Source organism: Puma concolor, chromosome B2 (assembly GCF_028749965.1).
Source record: "Puma concolor isolate L17-30 chromosome B2, mPumCon1.1.hap2, whole genome shotgun sequence".
Classification (NCBI taxonomy): Eukaryota; Metazoa; Chordata; class Mammalia; order Carnivora; family Felidae; genus Puma; species Puma concolor.
The window spans coordinates 51,446,748-51,464,262 of record NC_141671.1 but is presented as its reverse complement, the minus strand read 5'-3'; the positions used below and the strand labels follow the sequence as shown (position 1 = coordinate 51,464,262).

General features: G+C 43.6%; 2 protein-coding genes and 1 long non-coding RNA gene across 7 annotated transcripts in view; 1 reads left to right on the top strand and 2 right to left on the bottom strand.

The window, feature by feature from the left end:
- Window positions 1–5,170, bottom strand: part of FBXO9 (F-box protein 9) — a 44,225-nt gene extending 39,055 nt beyond the window's left edge. Inside the window, exons 1-3 of one of the 2 annotated variants that reach the window (XM_086707074.1) lie at window positions 4,911–5,170; window positions 3,103–3,287; window positions 1,010–1,093 (exon numbers count right to left, since the gene is read on the bottom strand). In XM_086707074.1, the coding sequence (XP_086563200.1) occupies window positions 1,010–1,093; window positions 3,103–3,105 (87 nt within the window). In that variant the 5' untranslated portion in view covers window positions 3,106–3,287; window positions 4,911–5,170. The remainder of the gene's footprint in view (window positions 1–1,009; window positions 1,094–3,102; window positions 3,288–4,910) is intronic. The other variant, XM_086707073.1, reaches the window with a different exon arrangement.
- Window positions 5,171–8,254: 3,084 nt separating this feature from the next.
- LOC147580987 (uncharacterized) overlaps window positions 8,255–17,515 on the top strand; it is a 22,253-nt gene continuing 12,992 nt past the window's right edge. The window contains exons 1-3 of one of the 4 annotated variants that reach the window (XM_086707078.1): window positions 8,255–8,556; window positions 11,854–11,893; window positions 12,996–13,079. In XM_086707078.1, the coding sequence (XP_086563204.1) occupies window positions 13,043–13,079 (37 nt within the window). In that variant the 5' untranslated portion in view covers window positions 8,255–8,556; window positions 11,854–11,893; window positions 12,996–13,042. Of the gene's footprint in view, window positions 8,557–11,853; window positions 12,066–12,995; window positions 13,080–17,515 lie in introns of all 4 variants that reach the window. The other 3 variants (XM_086707077.1, XM_086707079.1, XM_086707080.1) reach the window with 3 other exon arrangements.
- LOC147580986 (uncharacterized) overlaps window positions 14,539–17,515 on the bottom strand; it is a 24,843-nt gene continuing 21,866 nt past the window's right edge. The window contains exons 2-3 of the long non-coding RNA XR_015251291.1: window positions 15,667–15,883; window positions 14,539–15,517 (exon numbers count right to left, since the gene is read on the bottom strand). This is a non-coding gene — a long non-coding RNA (uncharacterized LOC147580986). The remainder of the gene's footprint in view (window positions 15,518–15,666; window positions 15,884–17,515) is intronic.

Here is a 17,515-nt window from a genome sequence, read left to right as displayed (position 1 = left end):
AAACGAATATACAGAAATCTGTCACATTTCTGTACACTGAGAACAAAGTAGTAGAAAGAGAAATTAAGAAAATAATCCTAAATAGGATTATTATTATTAATTGCACTTAACAGAATACTAGGAATAAATTTAATCAAGGAGGTGAAAGAGCTATACTCTTTAAATTTTTTTTTAACGTTTATTTATTTTTGAGACAGAGAGAGACAGAGCATGAACGGGGGAGGGCCAGAGAGAGAGGGAGACACAGAATCTGAAGCAGGCTCCAGGCTCTGAGCTGTCTGCACAGAGCCCGACGCGGGGCTCAAACTCACGGACCGCGAGATCATGACCTGAGCCGAAGTCGGACGCTTAACCAACTGAGCCACCCAGGTGCCCTGCGATCTTGCTATTTCTGACAACATGAAATGCACCTAGGGAGTATAATGCTAAAAGAAATCACAGAAAGATAAATACTATATGATTTCACTTATATGTAGAATCTAAAAACAAAACAAATGAAAAGACAAGCAAACAAAACACAGAAACAGATTCATAAATACAGAAAAGAAACTGGTGGTTGGCAGAGGGGACATGGGACAATGGGTGAAATGGGGATTTAGTACAAACTTCCAGGGTTGCCTGACTGGCTTTGTTAGTAGAGAATGAGACTCCCGACCTGGGGGTCGTAAATTCATGCCCCACACTGGGTATGGTGATTACTTAAAAATAAAATCTTAAAAAAAGAAAAAACAGAAGTACAAACTTACAGTTAAAAAATAAGTAAGACACAGAGATGAAAAGTACAGTATAGGGAATACAGCCAATAATACTGCAACCAACATATGGTGATAAATCATTTTAAAAAAAATCTGTAAGACAGCTTTAATTTGCTTATTCTGTAAACCAGTACGAAGGTACAGTTAAATTCAATGCAAATAAAAACCGATATATCTTTGTAAGTATGACCAATTTTTGCTCATGCATGGAAAGTAATGGAATAAGAATTAAATATACACTTGAAGAAACATGCCTGCAGATCTGTTTCAGCAGGGCTTTCATTTTCATCATCTCCTGCTCTGACAGTATCAGAATGACAATCTTCCTCAGCTTCTGCCTAAAGGGGAAAACAAAATAATCATCAGGAATATGCAAACATCAGTTTCCCTTTGTAATCCACATCTCCTTGAGCTACTTGCCCAGTGAAATATTTAGTTGCTTCTCTCTCATCTCCTTCACAGTTAAGTTTAATGATTCCAGTAGAATAAAATTCCATACTTCTTTTTAACAGTGCAGAATAAACAACTTTACTGGACTCCAGTTAAAATGTTATGGTAGATGATTTAAAACAGCTCTGCTTCAGAAAATAACATTTAGTTGTAGCATAGAGTTCAGCAAATGGTTTTCTTTTCATCCAGCACTTAAAAGACCATTTTTAGTCCATAGGTAGATGCCCTTCCTTTTACACCACTGGCATGTTACTAATATGTGAATGCGACTTTTCTCTTATTATTTTAAATGTCCTGGGAAAGGTCATTAATTAAAGACATGTAATAGTGAATGTTTCTGTAAAGAAGCCTGTTCTGTCTTATAAACCCAGATTTATATACACTGGATTGATTTAAGTGGAAAAAACATGGGCTGGAATTACTGTGCAATGGTTTGGGGCTTAACAGCGGTCTCAGGTCAGTTTCCTTGCATTTTATCCTTTTATTCTCAATATATGTTTGCTAAGTTAAACTGAATCCTACTTCCAGTGAAAATGAAATGCTTCCTCAGTTCAGTCTGTTAGCTAACAGGCTCAGTAGCAAATGGGACTTGCTCAACACTTCATGTGTTCAGTCCCACAATGTGGTAATAGGGGAAATGACCAGAGGGTTAGAAATTAGAACAAAACCTACTTAATTTCACTTGTTTCCAAGATGCAAGCTTTATAATTGTAAATTTTCACTGTAATTTGTTTCTAGGACAAAACACATTAACACAAATTTTTGAACTTGGCAACCAGACAGACTTGTACTACTTTACATCACAACATAAATAAGCCTCATTTCATATCTTATCTGTGGCAACCAGACTCAAAGCAGAGGTGACTTTAAGACTTGAACTAGTTAGTATATTGGAAAGTGCTGGGCACACCGCAAAGGATAAATTAATGAAGATATCAATGAAAGAGGCCAAGATTCTGAACTAATTTCCAGAAAAATGGAAAATGGAAGCACTAATGTATTATCAAATATATTTTTTGGTCTCTTTAAGCTGGGAGCTTTTGTACTAATAGGAAAACCCATAATGAAGGACTTCGAATTTTTTTTTTCAATTAAAAAAATTTTTTTTATTTATTTTTTAAATTTACTTATTTTGAGAGAGACAGTGCAAGTGGGAAGGGACAGAGAAGGAGACAGCAAGGATCCCAGGCAGGCTCTGTGCTGCCAATACAGAGCCAAATGCAGGGCTTAAACTGAAGAAATTGTGAGATCATGACCTGAGGAGAACCAAGAGTCAGACACTTAACTGATTGAGCTACCCAGGTACCCCAGGACTTTGAATTTATAGACCCCATTGAGGAGGATCTTTCTATCCTTAAATAAGAGGCTGCTTTATCACTGTAAACACTAAGTGCAGCTAATGGGAGGGGACCTGAGCTCCCTCTGACATCCTCTTTGTAACTCAGCCTTCTAACTCTGGCCTAGCAGTCTTACTAAAGTGACTTCATTCCAGAGCTTCCCCTGCTCTCTCCAGCTCCATGCTCTTGCACATGCTGCTTGCTCTCTCCATATGGAATAACTTCTTCCTCACTTGGTAACTTCTCATCCTTCAAGGTTCAGTTCAGGGATCATCCCAGTAAGTCTAATCATTTGAACTGCCTTTGTTTCCCTACAACATTTGTGCTTGTATCATAGCATTTAACAACTGTATTGAGATTATTTTTGTCTCTTTGCTAGAGTCAGTGCATTGGGAACAGGATCAGTCATATTAGTAACCTTAGAGGGCCAAACACATTGCTTAAGTTGTAGAAAAAGCCTGTCCAGGCTTCACCTTTCACATCTGTGAAGAGAGGGTTGTTGGATTTGATAACCTCCGAGGTACTTTTTCATATGTGACATTTTATGATTAACAGTTTACCATAAATCGGGGCACCTGGGTGGCTCAGTTGGTTGGGTGTCCGACTTTGGCTCAGGTCATGATCTCACAGTCCATGAGTTCGAGCCCCACATCAGGCTCTGTGCTGACACCTCAGAGCCTGGAGCCTGCTTCAGATTCTGTGTCCCTCTCTTGCTCTGCCCTTCTCTCACTAGTGCTCGGTCTCTCTAAAAATGAATAAACATTAAAAATAAATAAATAAAAATTTTCACCATAAATCACCTTACAGGTCTGGTTATATTGGAGATCTAGTATCCGTTGGGGTCTAGCACCAATAGGAGCTCAAAAAAATTGTTTGAATTAACAAAAAACGTCATGTGGACATACAGAGCATGTCTAAAGAATGAGGAAAAGAAACAGGAAATCTTTAATACAGAAAGCATCTTCTCCCCTGAGTTCCTGCGTTGTTCTTGAATTCCAGTCCTTTATTACTTTGATACTGGCAGTATGATGACTATCAAATTTGGGGTTTTACTACATTTTGTCAACTCAAATACTACTTGAAATAAGTAGGTCCCCAGCTGTCACCCAGAGATTTTTTTATTTTTCATAATTGAGTCGACCTAAACATCACCTTTCACTTGAGTTGCTTATGTCTTCATCATTTTACTCCTGTTTTGCAAATGGGATTAATGAAATATAAAAATTTAAGTGCTTGGGGCGCCTGGGGGCTCAGTTGGTTGGGTGTCCAACTTCCGCTCAGGGCATGATCTCATGGTCCGTGAGTTTGAGCCCTGCGTCGGGCTCTGTGCTGACAGCTCAGAGCCTGGAGCCTGCTTCAGATTCTGTGTCTCCCCCTCTCTCTATCCCTCCCCTGCTCACACTGTCTCTCTCTCAAAAATAAATAAACATTAAAAAAAAAAAAAAAGTTAAGTGCTTAATCCTGGTCGGTCAGAGAACTATTCTGAAAGCTTAAGGGCATAATCAATTACTGCTTTTTCTATCATTCTGGTTAATTTAACAAAATAAATTCACCCATCCATTTATTTAATAAAACATCTGAGTGTCAGCTCATTAGTTTGGTATCATTTCACACCTGATTCATTCAATCCTAGTTAGTCTCTCAGATGGAAAATGTACTCAAAGCCAAAGAAAGGCAGTTCAGGGTAGAGACTACACATTCCAGCATGCAACAGTCCCATGGAATTTGCGTTGTCAATTTCTGGAGCTTAAGCCAGTCTCTCCATTTGGACCGCACTGACGCTGCTCAGGCCCTCACCGCTACGAAGAGAGACAAAATCTCTCTGATCCCACACCGCCAGGACCGCCTGCCAACAACCTACCCATGGCACTTGATGCGTCACGGGGCAGGTGCGTCCTAAACCCAGGACTCCTTAAAGGACCTGAACGGCTTCTCTGTGGGTACTGCTTGCCGGAGGGGTAACAATCAACAAGTTGTCTCCGTTTGCCAAGGTTCTCCCAGCCAATTTCAGATGGTGCAACGGCTCACCTGAACCTACCCTCACTGCTTTTGATAAAATCCCTCGAGGGGCACATCCTGAGCAAACCAAAAAGAGGCATTCTTTTCTGTTGTCCTGCACACCCGCTCTTTCTCACACCGGATCCCGGCTGCGGGGGGTTCAAGCAGGAGGGAACGCAAGGGAGCGGTCGGGGATGGTACCCGCTCCACTCCCTCTAAGGCCAAAGGCCCCACAATGGGTGGCGGCCGAGCAGCTCCTACTCCTCCCAGTCTCCACTTCCCGCTCTCTCGGGGCTCCTCCCAGGCCTAGCCCCTCCTTCACACCGCACTCCCACCTCGCAGTGTCCCTGTGAGCCCCCTCCCGGGTTACCATGCTGGCGAGGCGGCCGGCCGCCGTCGAGGGGCTCTCCGCACCCCCTCTGCACCGCTCCCCCGAGGAGGTGTGCTGGGTGTCCGGGTGTCTACTCCTGTCCGTCCGCTTCAACAGGGCTTAGCAGAGTTCTCGGTCGGAGAAGCGCACCAGGCAGCGGCAGTAACTGCGGGCCCGGCGTACGGCAGCCATCTTCGCAGGGCAGGGGGCCAGATCCGGGCGCGCTAGAGCGACGGCCGGGAACTCGCGGAGCGGAGGGACGCCCGCTGCCAGCGGAGGCCGAGGACCGAGCGAGCACCAGAGCGTCGACGCTGCTGAAAACCCCGGACGCCGCGGAGGAGCTGCCCCCTCTACTGCGGAAACCTGTGCGGACGCACCGAGCATGCGCAGTGCCGCTGCCGCTTGCGTGCGCCTCACGACTCCCTGGCCTCGAGCGCGCTCCCTAGTGGAGGGGTAGGAGGTGTGCGCGAGGTCGCCTTGGCAGATCACCAATTTGCCGACTTCGAATTTAACCTATGTATTCGTCTCAGTGACCACTTATGAAAACTTGAACAAGCATTATATCAAAAATGTTTATAACTCAAATCTAGGGTTGAGACCTTAAGGTAAACATCCCTTCAGGAGCATCGAACTTGGTGCTCAGGAAAGTCGCTACACGCTTTTCGGGGACTCTGGTTCAAGTCCTACGCCAGGATTTCAAGGAAACGGAGAAACCCCACTGCAGTCACAGGCTGTTATAATGGCTAAACTTTTTGCAAGTACGTACTTGGAAGTTCAGGAAAAGATAAGCTTAGTATAGAAGCAGGGCGAAAGAATGCCAAGGCAAGACTTGCCTTACTACAAGTGTCTCCGTTTGCATCCCATCATGCAAGAGGGGAGAAAGACGTTGAGACTCCTAAGGCCCTGAAACCCGAGTCCAGAGGAGACGGAGCCCGCAATGTACTCTGGGGTTTGTAGTCCGCTGTGCCGCGTAGAGCGTCGGAACTTATCCGCAATACGAGCCCCACCTCTTAAAGCCCAAACACCTGACTTTGTTTCCTCACAAGACACTCCTTTATCGGGCGATTTATTATTTTGCCGCACTTTACATTGTTTTAAATACGGAAGTTTGCATGCTTTGTAAAAACCTACACTCTTACAGCCCCTTACCTTCATTTGGCAAATGTCTAGTTTCTACTAGTTAGCTAACTGACAGTTATCAGGTTTCCAAGAAGCTAGTTCAACGAACCCACAGTTTAAATCTCTTATCCATTATTTTATTCTGGAGATCTTAGACATGCAGTACATCTTTGGCAGAAAAATAGGGGCAAAAAAAGGGGGGGTGGCAGAATGGTGAGCTACAATAAGGAAGACCAACGGCTATCTTTTAATATTAGGATCTACCATCCTTTGGATGTGTAAGTTTTTATTTCCACCCTAAATCAGCTACCTAGAAAAAGTACCTTCATGTTTAACGAAGGCCAAAAATTTTAATAGTTTTTAATTTTTAAAGGAAACTTAAATCTTTTAAAGATGACTTTCTTCTCAATGACTTCTTTAAATTGATTTTGCAGTTTAAATAGGAAGGGGGGAGATCAGATGTAAGGATTTGTAATCAGAGAAAGTGATATATGTGACTCATGAATGCAAAAGATTAGTTTCACAAATGAAAAATGAGGCATTGAAATATTTTCAGAACTAGTCTATTTCATCAAACATGTTGAATGCTAATTTAAGATCTCTTGGTCAATTAATTCAGATTTCTATTCTAGCTAATAAATAAAGCTTAATAAAATATACCATTTGTAACGATAAATTAAGCAGCTATTTTATTAAAATGCTGTTGTTTCAGTTACTAAATTTCAATTCTAAATATCAGTTACTAAATATCAGTATCCACTGTATCCATTAGACCTCAGATTTGTATTATCTTATATTATACTTACAGGGTTATAATTTTCCTGACCCAAACCATTTACTAGCTCAGTGGACCCTTGTTAAAGGTAGATCAAGACTGTCTCTCTTTTTTGCTGGGTAGACTTGCTTGGACAACTGAACTTGACTAAAACTGGTAATTTTAGGTATTTTAAAAATCACTTTTCATGGGAGCAGCATACAATTTGTTAGGCTACCCTTCTTATCCCCCTATCTTTTCATTGATAATGACTTTCAATTTTCATTTGCCATATGGTTTGGGTATTATATAGGTAAACACAAAGATATATAAATGTTACACGTTTTCCAAGTGGCCAGATGATCCTTTCCCAGTTGGGATAGGAAGTCTTGTATCTTGTGGGTTTCTTCAATAGGAGGAAGAAGAGAGAGGGATTCAGACCTTTGTTATAGATTCTATTAGGAAAAAACAATGCCTTGAGTTCTTAGAATTCAAACATAAAAAGAGAAAATTGATATGAAGATGAGCTGGAGAGTTTAAAACTCAGAGAAAGATCCACAATGTGGATCAGTTGCTGTATTGATTAAAATTGTGTTGCTCAGGGCAGTATGGTTCCCTGGACCAGCAGCATCAGCACCAGAATTCTGGGGATGAGCCCAGCAATCTGTTTTCACAAGCCTGCCAGGTGATTCTGATCCCTCCAACTAAAGTTGCTCCCTCCTGCAGTCGACTAGTTTTGAAAAATGTAGTCTTGGGGCAATTATGTAACTTTAAATTGGGAAGGGGGGAGGAGAAGGCTTGAAGCAGTTTCCTTTTTCAAGTCGCTTCAGAACCAGCCTTTATGTGGATGATTTAAGGTAATGTCTACAATATAATTTATGACACAAGTGACTGTGTTTAACACACAAGTGTGTTAGATTACATATAACTAGTTACACGCAGAATACAATTGTTGTATGAATCATATCTAGTGTTTCCCACCTGGATAACAATCCAGCCTTTCAAAGTAAAGTTGCTAACCGTATAAAAACTCTTCAAGTTCAAATGAATGCTAACAAGCAACCCGTTGCGTTTTTATTTCAAAATATTTTTTATTGCTGTAAAGTATAACACAATCTGCCATCTTAACCATTTTGGAGTGTACATTTCAGTGGCACTGATTTCATTCACAATGTCATGCATCCCCGGTTATGTTCTTTTAAACCGGGCAAACGTTTTCACCATGATTACCTGTAATGAAGTGTTCTCAGAACCTGTGTCCACGGCCTTCGTTTCTAAATCTTGATCCCTGATGCACAGACGTGCAACAAGGAGAGCGTGTGGAGCTGGGGGGGGGGGGGGGGGTGCCTTACGGGTGGTCAGCGGACCGCAGGGATCCCTGGGCTTGGTCCGCCCCGGCGAGGAGCGCGGCGCGGCACCTCGGCGCCCCCGGGCTGCCTGGACGCGGCGGTGCAGGGACGCGCAGGGCCAGCGAGGGGAGCTGCAGGGTAACTTTTCCCAGGGAAAGCGGCCGGTCGTCCCCACTAGAAGCCTCCCTGCCTTTTGTTTGTTTTCCAGCCGGAGGCTGGAGAGCGGCCGGGTTCCTGCTACTCCACCATGCGCCGCGCGGCCCGTGCGACTCGCCGGACCTCCCGGGCGTCCCTATACGGACCGCTCGGGCTGTCCTAGCAGGGATCGCCCCTACCCCCAGTTCCCGATCCGGCTGCTGCGCCCCAGTCGCCGAGGAACTGCGCTCACCGCAGGGGCGGGCCCCCGCCTGTGTTCGCGGCGCCAGTAAGTGGGGCTGGGGATTTAGGGGCTTCTGCTGGGCGACCTGTCACTGGGGATGAAGGAGTGGAACTGCGGAGGGACCCCGGCGCCGGGGCCTCAGCGAGGGGCTGGAAGGAGAGGGAGAGGCTAATGGGCTGTAGTTTCCGCGGTCATGTGGCTCTTTCCCTCTTGGCATGGAAACTCCGGGTTGCTCCGGCTCTGGAAGATTTTGATGGGTGTTTACCTTTCGGTGTTAAAGAGAGAAAAGACCTTGCCCGATTTTAAGCCTCTTTTGTAGGATGTGGGGGACTTGCTCTTGGAATTTTCCTGACTAGGCCTGTGGCTGTCCCACAAGGGGGTCTGAGCTAGAATCTTCACACATTTATGTGCAACCATTTTTCACTGGGTTTCTTTCTGCTCTGATTTCTTCTTACTAACCTGAGTAGATATTAGGAGAGGGATGTTGAAGGATTTTCCAGAGCAACCGTTTCTTTTGTAATATACCTTTTAAAGTCTGACTTTGACACTAACATAGAGGGCTTTTACTTTAAATATAAAAGTAGTTGAAAACGTCATTCTGCAGAAAAGAGTACTCATTTCTACTTATAATTAAGTAAAGATCTGCTTTTGCTAAAGCTGGGCCAGGCTGAGAGAATACTGCCTTGAATTTTGTATGCAAGTCTAGATTTCTCCAAGGTATTGTTTTTTATTTTGGCCTGTAACACTCTTTGTAGCAATAGAAGTTTGATAGGTACAGTTTTCATGTCTCATTTTCCAGTGAGTAGGCTTTCAGGATGTGCCCCAACAGTGAATTGTACTCTTGCTGAATGTAAAATTAAAATGAGCTTGAAATTTGTGTAGTCAACATGTAAATTATTAAGAAGAATTTGTGTCTGAACCATATGCTAGCTGTACTAAGAGTTAATGTATGCATAAATATGCACATTTGAAATAGTTTCTGGACAAAGCGCTGTGATTTGGTAAAGAATCTTTAATGCCTTCCTATTTATTTGAGGATCACTAACTGTAAAATACTAGGAAGTGGGTATAGAAATGAAAGCATTGCTGTGATCCTCTATTTAAAATGATATCCTGTACCACTGCCCCCTCCGTAAGATATATGGCCCGCTACAGTGACCTTGCCCACTTTTTGTTTTCCTCTGTCCACTTTGCCTTGCCCTCCTCCAAAGTCAGGAGTGGGCAGCCACATTTCTTAATGAGATCAGTTTCGTTTTAGATGATGGAGGGATGTGTTGGAGGGTTGATGGAGCCTGTCTGAGGAGGCAGAGGTCTATGCTCCTTGCCAGGGGAACTCAGCATTTAGCCGGAGAAGTGGTTTTTCTCACTGAAATTTCTTACCTACAGACAATGCATAAACGAGTTGCCAGGATAAAGAACAGATCTTTTTGGGGTTTTGTTGACTGTTCAACATCATCAAAGCTCTTTTTATACTTTCATTGTTTGTTTTATTCGTAGCACTTTTTGAGGTTTCCAGTAAAGGTGGAAATCATGTCAGTCTTGAACCTTTGGAATTATCTTTATCTTTTCCTTCATTTCCTTCAGCCTCTGTATCAATGAGTCACCAAGACCTTTGAAATGTGATTTGTTCAGATCCCTCCCTCCATGTTGTTGTCCAGAACCTCACCCTTCTTCTCCTGCAGACTGGAGCAGTCACTTAGCTGGCAGTCCAAGCAAGCCTGGCTCTTAGTAAGTCCTCAGTAAATGTTTGCTGAATAAACCAATGAATGAATGAATGAGATGCTCCCCTTTCTGGTCTCTTCAGCATTTGCTGTCCATCTAATTTTTTTTAACTATCACTTCGACTCTCTCCTTGCCTTGCAACCTTCAGTTCCTCTCCATTTGCTATCTCAAATAATTTGCCTGATTTTTCAAGGCTTTCATAATCAGGCCTCACCCCTCCTATCTAAATCCTATTTTCAGTTCACTGTAGATCCGTGTGCTCTATGCAGTTTGGTCTTGCTGTCCTGCTAAGGGGGCCAGGCTCATTCCCACTGCAGTGTCAAGGCTCACACTGCTCTCCTAGAAACTCCCTCCCTCCTCCCCACTCTCCCATGCAAATCTTACCCATCCTCTGAGGAGGAGACCAGCTCTCCTTCTTACCTAATGTCTTCTCTAGCTACTCATTCCTCTTCTCTTTCTTTAAAGTCTTAAGATTCTTGTTTGTTAATTCTTCATTATATTGGCTGTATTGATCTCTAATTGGTTTAGGTTATTTTAAGCCTCTTTAGGGCAGAAGCCATAGTTTACGTGTGGTGATGTGGTGTCCTGAGCTTTGGAGTCAGGCAGAATTGAGGTCAGGTCCTGACTCCACTTATTACTCACGTGGCCTTGTGGGATACTCCTAGCATTTGAAAGGGGAAATGCCTTCCCCAGCATGTGGTGGTGCAAAGATGCCCTATGGTGCCTCAACAGTGCCTGACATACACCTAACTAAAATCTGCCCATCCCTCACAGTGACTCAAAGGGGCCTGAACATGTAGCACCTATTTGGTAGGTATTTGTTGACTGGCTTGTAGTAGACTACAAGTCATGGCTCAGAGGACACGGCGACCACGCGGTGAATCCTCCGTGAGTGTTATCCTGCCCTTACTTAACATGGCTTGAGCTGAGGTTATCTCTGGCTGCAGCTCTGCTTCTGGGATCTGTTGCTGTTTTTCCATCTGAACCTTGCCAGGAACACTACTGCCTTCTTGTTTGTTTGTTTGTTTGTTTGTTTGTTTTTCTCTCACAGCGTCTCTTGCGGAAAGCGCCTCCGTTTCATTTTGCAGGACCTTGCTGAGTTGGAGTGTATCTAGCCCTTCTTTTTTTCTGCATGTGGGGTATGTATGAGTGTCTCTATTTATGGCAGGACTGCTTGCATGGTGCTTTCTTGGCAGAATTCTGGGTACAGTGACCCTTCTGTGGATGTTGACCCGTCAGCCTGTGAGTAGGGTCTCACTGAACTGTAAATTCTCTCATTGGCAGGCTTTGCCAACCACAGCATCCTGAGAGGGGCCCTATGAGTAGAGAATTAGAAGGACCTCAGATGTGGTTGATGTGGTTGGCTGGGATTGTGCACAGAGGTGTGCACGGGATGACTGACACACACACACGTGTTGTTTGGGGGTTACGGTGCATCTGTATCATAGGTTGTGACTGTGCTCACCTTGAAACAGTTCTGACTTTCTTATCAACACACAGGTGTTCTAGAAAGTTACCTTATAAAAACAGTTGGGTAAAGCAAACCATTTTGTGGGGCGAATTGCATTCAAATGCTGTGTGTTTATGGCAGGAAGAAATCAGAAATGTCTTTACTTGCAGCCAAAGAAATGAAAGAAGAAACACAGGTCTTCTCAAGATGGTAAGGAAAGTTGATGTGGGCATTCACGCTCAATCCCTCTGCTCCAGGTGAGGTGCTGTGTGATGCTGGGAAAATACTACTATTAAGCTGATCTAGGGAAGTACTCAGTCCAAGCAGAAAGCTTCCATTCCTGATTTCCTTGCAGGGAAACTGAAATGTCCTTGCACAGTGAGTAAGTGCCTGACTCGCTGCTTTGTAAGTCGGGAACCTTCATAGAGTGTTTGTGGTGGGGCTCACCTGTGCAGGTGGAATCAAACACTATGTGTGTTGACCTGTGAAGTTGTCTCAGAGTTTGAAGAAAGCACATCCTTGGAAGTCTGCCTCCTTTTTTTAAATATGTGGTTCAGGATTAACAATATATACTTTCTACAAAAGGGGAAATGGGGAGTATTTGATATATCATTAATAAATTCTTAAAACACTTCTTATATTCACACATTAAACAGTATGCTACTCTGGAGCACCTGGATGAGTCAGTCAGTTGAGCATCCGACTCGATTTTGGCTTATGTCATGATCCCATGGTTGTGGGATCAAGCCCCACATCGGGCTCTGCAGTGAGCATGGAGCCTGCTGTAGATTCTCTCTCTTTCCCTTTGCCCCTGTCCCCTGCTCACTCTCTCTCTCTCTAAAATAAAGGTGGAAAAAAAAGTTATAAAAGTATGCTACTCTGAAGATAACCAAGATTCTATTCGTAGTAATGAGGTCTCAAGATCTCATTGGTAAAGTGAGAGTATTGCATAATCATTAAGGTCCCATATAGGAAAAAGAAAATCTAATTCTGTAGTCTAAAGTTCCCTCAACCTTAAGCTGTGTCTATGTTGAATTTAGGTCCTATTGATCTTAGCATTCAATCTATAGTAATTAGTATTGGGTTATATATTATCTTACTTTAAATTTTTCCTGAATTTTAAGTTTGTCACCTTAACTCAATTTTTTTAAGTGAAAGGACCATGACGGTACCTCACATTTCCTTTGGTATGTTTTCCCCCACACCTGGGGCTGTGAGTAGCCACTTGATAAATGTGCAGTGATGGCCAGGAACTTGTGAGAGCCCCATATTTCTGAGGAAAGATCAATGTGAGTCATATTTTACCTTGTAGGTGTAATACGACCTGTGAGGAAGTGCTGATAACATGTGACTGCCCTCATGGTTACTATGAAAGATAATGGCCCAGAGCCAGAAGGTAAAGTATTATGGTATAACGTCCCACTACTATTTGACAATATCGTGAAAGTTACTCACTGCATGAGTAATAATAATAATAAGTAATAATTAATGATTTTGGCCTCTTGGACACTGCCTTTGCTCTGAAAGTCAATTTATTAAATTTTGATTTAACATAGGCAAAACTGAGAAAATAAAGATACATATTTCTATGTGTTATCTTAGCTGTTAAAAAGCAAATGTTTTCTCAAATTTGTGTAAAAATTTTTAGGAGGATTCATAATTTTCATGCCCTGGCCCCCATATTATCGTCCAATTTTGCAGAGAAGGAGGGGCACAAGGGGATGGGACAGCCGTGGACGTGGGGTTGGTGGTACAGGAAAATCACCAATAGTCACAATTACCCTTTACAGACCCATCATGTGCTCATTTCATTAATTTATTCATTCAACAAATGTTTGTTGTGAGCAGCTGTTTGTGCCAGCTGCATGCCAGGTACATGTCTAGGTGCTGGGCATGTAGTTATGAACATAATAAAACTTCTGCCCACAAAGTGCTTATATTCTCGGATATGTGGATCTTGAGAAACTTAACAGAAGACCATGGGGGAGGGGAAGGGGAAAAATAAAGTTACAAACAGAGGGAGGGAGGCAAACCATAAGAGACTCTTAAATACAAAGAACAAACAGGGTTGATGGGGTGTGAGCGAGAGGGGAAAGTGGGTGATGGGCCTTGAGGAGGGCACTTGTTGGGATGAGCACTGGGTGTTGTATGGAAACCAATCTGACAATAAATTATATTAAAAAAAAATTTTTAATTAAAAAAAAAAAAGCGCGGGGCGCCTGGGTGGCGCAGTCGGTTAAGCGTCCGACTTCAGCCAGGTCACGATCTCACGGTCCGGGAGTTCGAGCCCCGCGTCAGGCTCTGGGCTGATGGCTCGGAGCCTGGAGCCTGTTTCCGATTCTGTGTCTCCCTCTCTCTCTCTGCTCCTCCCCCGTTCATGCTCTGTCTCTCTCTGTCCCAAAAATAAATAAACGTTGAAAAAAAAAAAAAAAAAAAAAAAAAAAAAAAAAAAAAAAAAAGCGCTTATATTCTCAGGATGAACACAATTTGTGTGAGCCACCCTGTAACCCGAGGGTACTCGAGGCATAATTGGGGAGAGTACTTAAAATGTTTATGTGCAGATTTCCTGTTTCAGGGGTAGAGAAGCTGTGCCTTGTAGTCGTAGTCTGTCTGTTGCCTATTTTTTTTTTTAATTTTTTTTTTCAACGTTTATTTATTTTTGGGACAGAGAGAGACAGAGCATGAAGGGGGGAGGGGCAGAGAGAGAGGGAGACACAGAATCGGAAGCAGGCTCCAGGCTCTGAGCCATCAGCCCAGAGCCTGACGCGGGGCTCGAACTCACGGACCGCGAGATCGTGACCTGGCTGAAGTCGGACGCTTAACCGACTGCGCCACCCAGGCGCCCCTGTTGCCTATTTTTTTTAAATAGACTTTACTAGAACACAGCCCATTCATTTACGTATTGTCTGTGACCGCTTCGGTGCTACCCGGGCAGAGTTGAGTGGTTGTGACAGAGACATAGCCCTCAACGCCTAAAATATTTACCAACCCTTCACAGAAAACGTTTGCTGACCCCTGCTCTATTTTATTTTTATATTAAGCCTTTACCTCTTTCATCTGTGTTACTGATTGGTTTGTTGTGTATGACAGCATAGCATCTTCTATGGAGTGAGGTCAGCTCCTGAGTTAAAGGTGCTGTAATATCTGCACAATACCTGACATATGTGACTTGTTCTCGTTCACTGCCCCCATCTGCTCCTCACCCTACCTCGCCCACCCTTCCATCCTGAGGTGGCAATCAGGCAGGCAGCTGGGGCCCGACTGTCGCCACCTTCGATGGCCTTCTTGATTAAGCTTTGGGGACCATCCCCCAGCTCATCCACAGTGTCACACGAGTCAGGGTACAGTGATTCTTCCTCCAGCTCTTCAACATTTCACTCTTCCTTCAGTTCTTCACGGTCTGCATGAGCCACATACAACGACTTGTCCCAGTTTGAAAGTAACCTACAAGTGACTGAAGACTTTTTTTTGGTTCAGGGCGGGGGCGCCCTTTGGTACCCTAGGAGAAGCAATGGGAAGTCATGGATCCTACTCGTGGTGTTAAAGACCCTGGTGCATGAGAAGTTTTTTGCTCAGAAGTGGGATTGAAGGAGGAGACAGAGGGCGAGACTGGAACAGTTTCTGGGGAATAGCAGAGATACACCAGGTAGCTGATTTTCTTCTCCCTTCACTCCAGGTGATGCAGTAGCCAAAAGCATCTTTAATGCATTCCTTTGTCAAGGTAAAGGCAAGGCGGATTCCACGTAAAGAAGGCTCTTTTGGTCTTCTGGCTGCTGTCCTCAATGCAGAAAAAAGCACTATTCCAAGAGGCAAAGTACTTAGAAGACATTTTTGCTAAAATGAATATGAGCAGAAAGACTAGGCCCCAGAAAGAAAAATATAAACACAAGTGTACTATTTTTAGTACCCTTTTAAAGTAAATTGACAACATTAACTCTTGTAAAGTTATGACACGTTTGAATATCAATACAATGTGTAATTACCTGTAGGATGAGGTAAAATGGAACTCCAAAGTGCCATGAGGAGGGCCATTTAATGATTTTACACGTAATTCTGTTTTCCTCTGAGGATAGAAAGTTTCGGTGTAAAACGATTAAGGCTGAAGGAGAAAAGCTGCTCGGAGGGGTCTGAATTTAACATGGCTGGTAAACCACAACTGCCAGACAAGGCCAAGTTTGTGTACCGTTTTCTGTCTTCTTTCTTAAAAGAAAAAAAAAATAGTAATTGTTACATCAATTCAATGACTCTCAAAGTTTAAGAATAAAGAATGGACTACTATTGTCCCTGCACCTAGCCTGTTTTCCAGGCTGTGAATGAGCAGGGTACATGGTATGAGCTACTGGCCACAAGCAGATGTTCTTGGCCTCTGCTGAGGATTGAAGCTGGAGGGAGGGAGGGAATTTGGGCAGATTGCAGGAAGGTTTTCCCCAATGTCACCTAACCAGAGAAACCATAACATTTGTTTCAGAGATTTGCTGGAACTCTGAAAGCAAAATAAGGCTGCATGTCTGTGTTAGTGGAGTACAGCCTTTCCCAAAGGCTGAAGACCTGATCTGATGACACTGAGGGGGCCTTTCTGTGATTCTCTGAGAAGCAGTGATTCCAGCATTGTGGTGGGAAAGCCCTGCCTTAGCCTTTCCATGGTATTTACTATTCTCCATTTCAGAATTTCACAGCATTTGTGGTCAGGTCAATTTGATTATCATTAATTTGCACATGAAGAAATAGCACTATGTTTGGAGATACTTACCAAGGGTGATACAGGAAATAAATAGCAAAGACTAAAATTAAACTTTTGACCAGTCAAACAATGAGTACCTACTGTATGCAAGTGGAATGTGAGGTGTGAGGCCACAGAGATGAAGGAAGCATGGTGAGTGTCCCAGCTGATGCACAGGGCAGGCTTGCATGTCACAGATCCCAGGGAGAGGCTAGCAGTGAGGTGGGGACAGGATGCTGTTGTAGCTGGGGGAAAGAGCCATTAGCTGTGTCTCTTGTTGCAGGTTGGGACAGGAAGCTCTTGAGGTGCTGTTTGAGCTGGACTGAGAGGGAAGGAAAGGAGTAGATTCTGATTTGGGGGGCCTGGCTGAGTCAGTAGAGCACTGTCTTCTGAAAGAGATGTCATGTAGCATGCAGGGTGCCTCTGGTCTACTACCTTCCCTTTGCTAGCTTTTATGTGGGTGACAGGAAATGTGGAAACATTGGTCATTTTTTTTTAAGTTTATTTATTTTTGAGAGAGAGAGAGAGAGAGAGAGAGAGACCACAAGTGGGGGAGGGGTAAAGAGAGCGAGGGAGACAGAGGATCCGAAGCGGGCTCCATGCTGACAGCAAAGAGCCTGACACAGGGCTCTCCCGATATGAGGCTCAAACTCACGAGAGGTGAGGTTAGGCCTAAGCCAAAGTCAGACGCTCAACCAACTGAGCCACTCAGGCGCCCCAGTCCTTTTTTTTCTAAGACAAAAACTAACTTGAATCCTTACACAGAGAGTCACAGAATCACTGATCATTAGAGAGGGAAAACCACCTCATTTCATCATGAGTCAGTTCAACATCCCGATTTCACAGAAAGTAAACCCAAGGATCAAGAGGTACTCCAAGTCACAGGGTTGGTGCCTGTGACCCTACCCATGTGATCTGGACGAGGTGGAGGGAATCCTGAGAGCACTAATCTAAGTGATTAAACTGCTGTCTTACAGATGATGTATACTTCATACATCATTCTCTTTGTATACTCTTCTCCTTTATTATGTATTCTGTAAAAGAAAACCAAGAAATCGGACTCAGAAGATACTGGGCCTGCATCAAATAGTGTTATGGGAAAAAGACTTCTG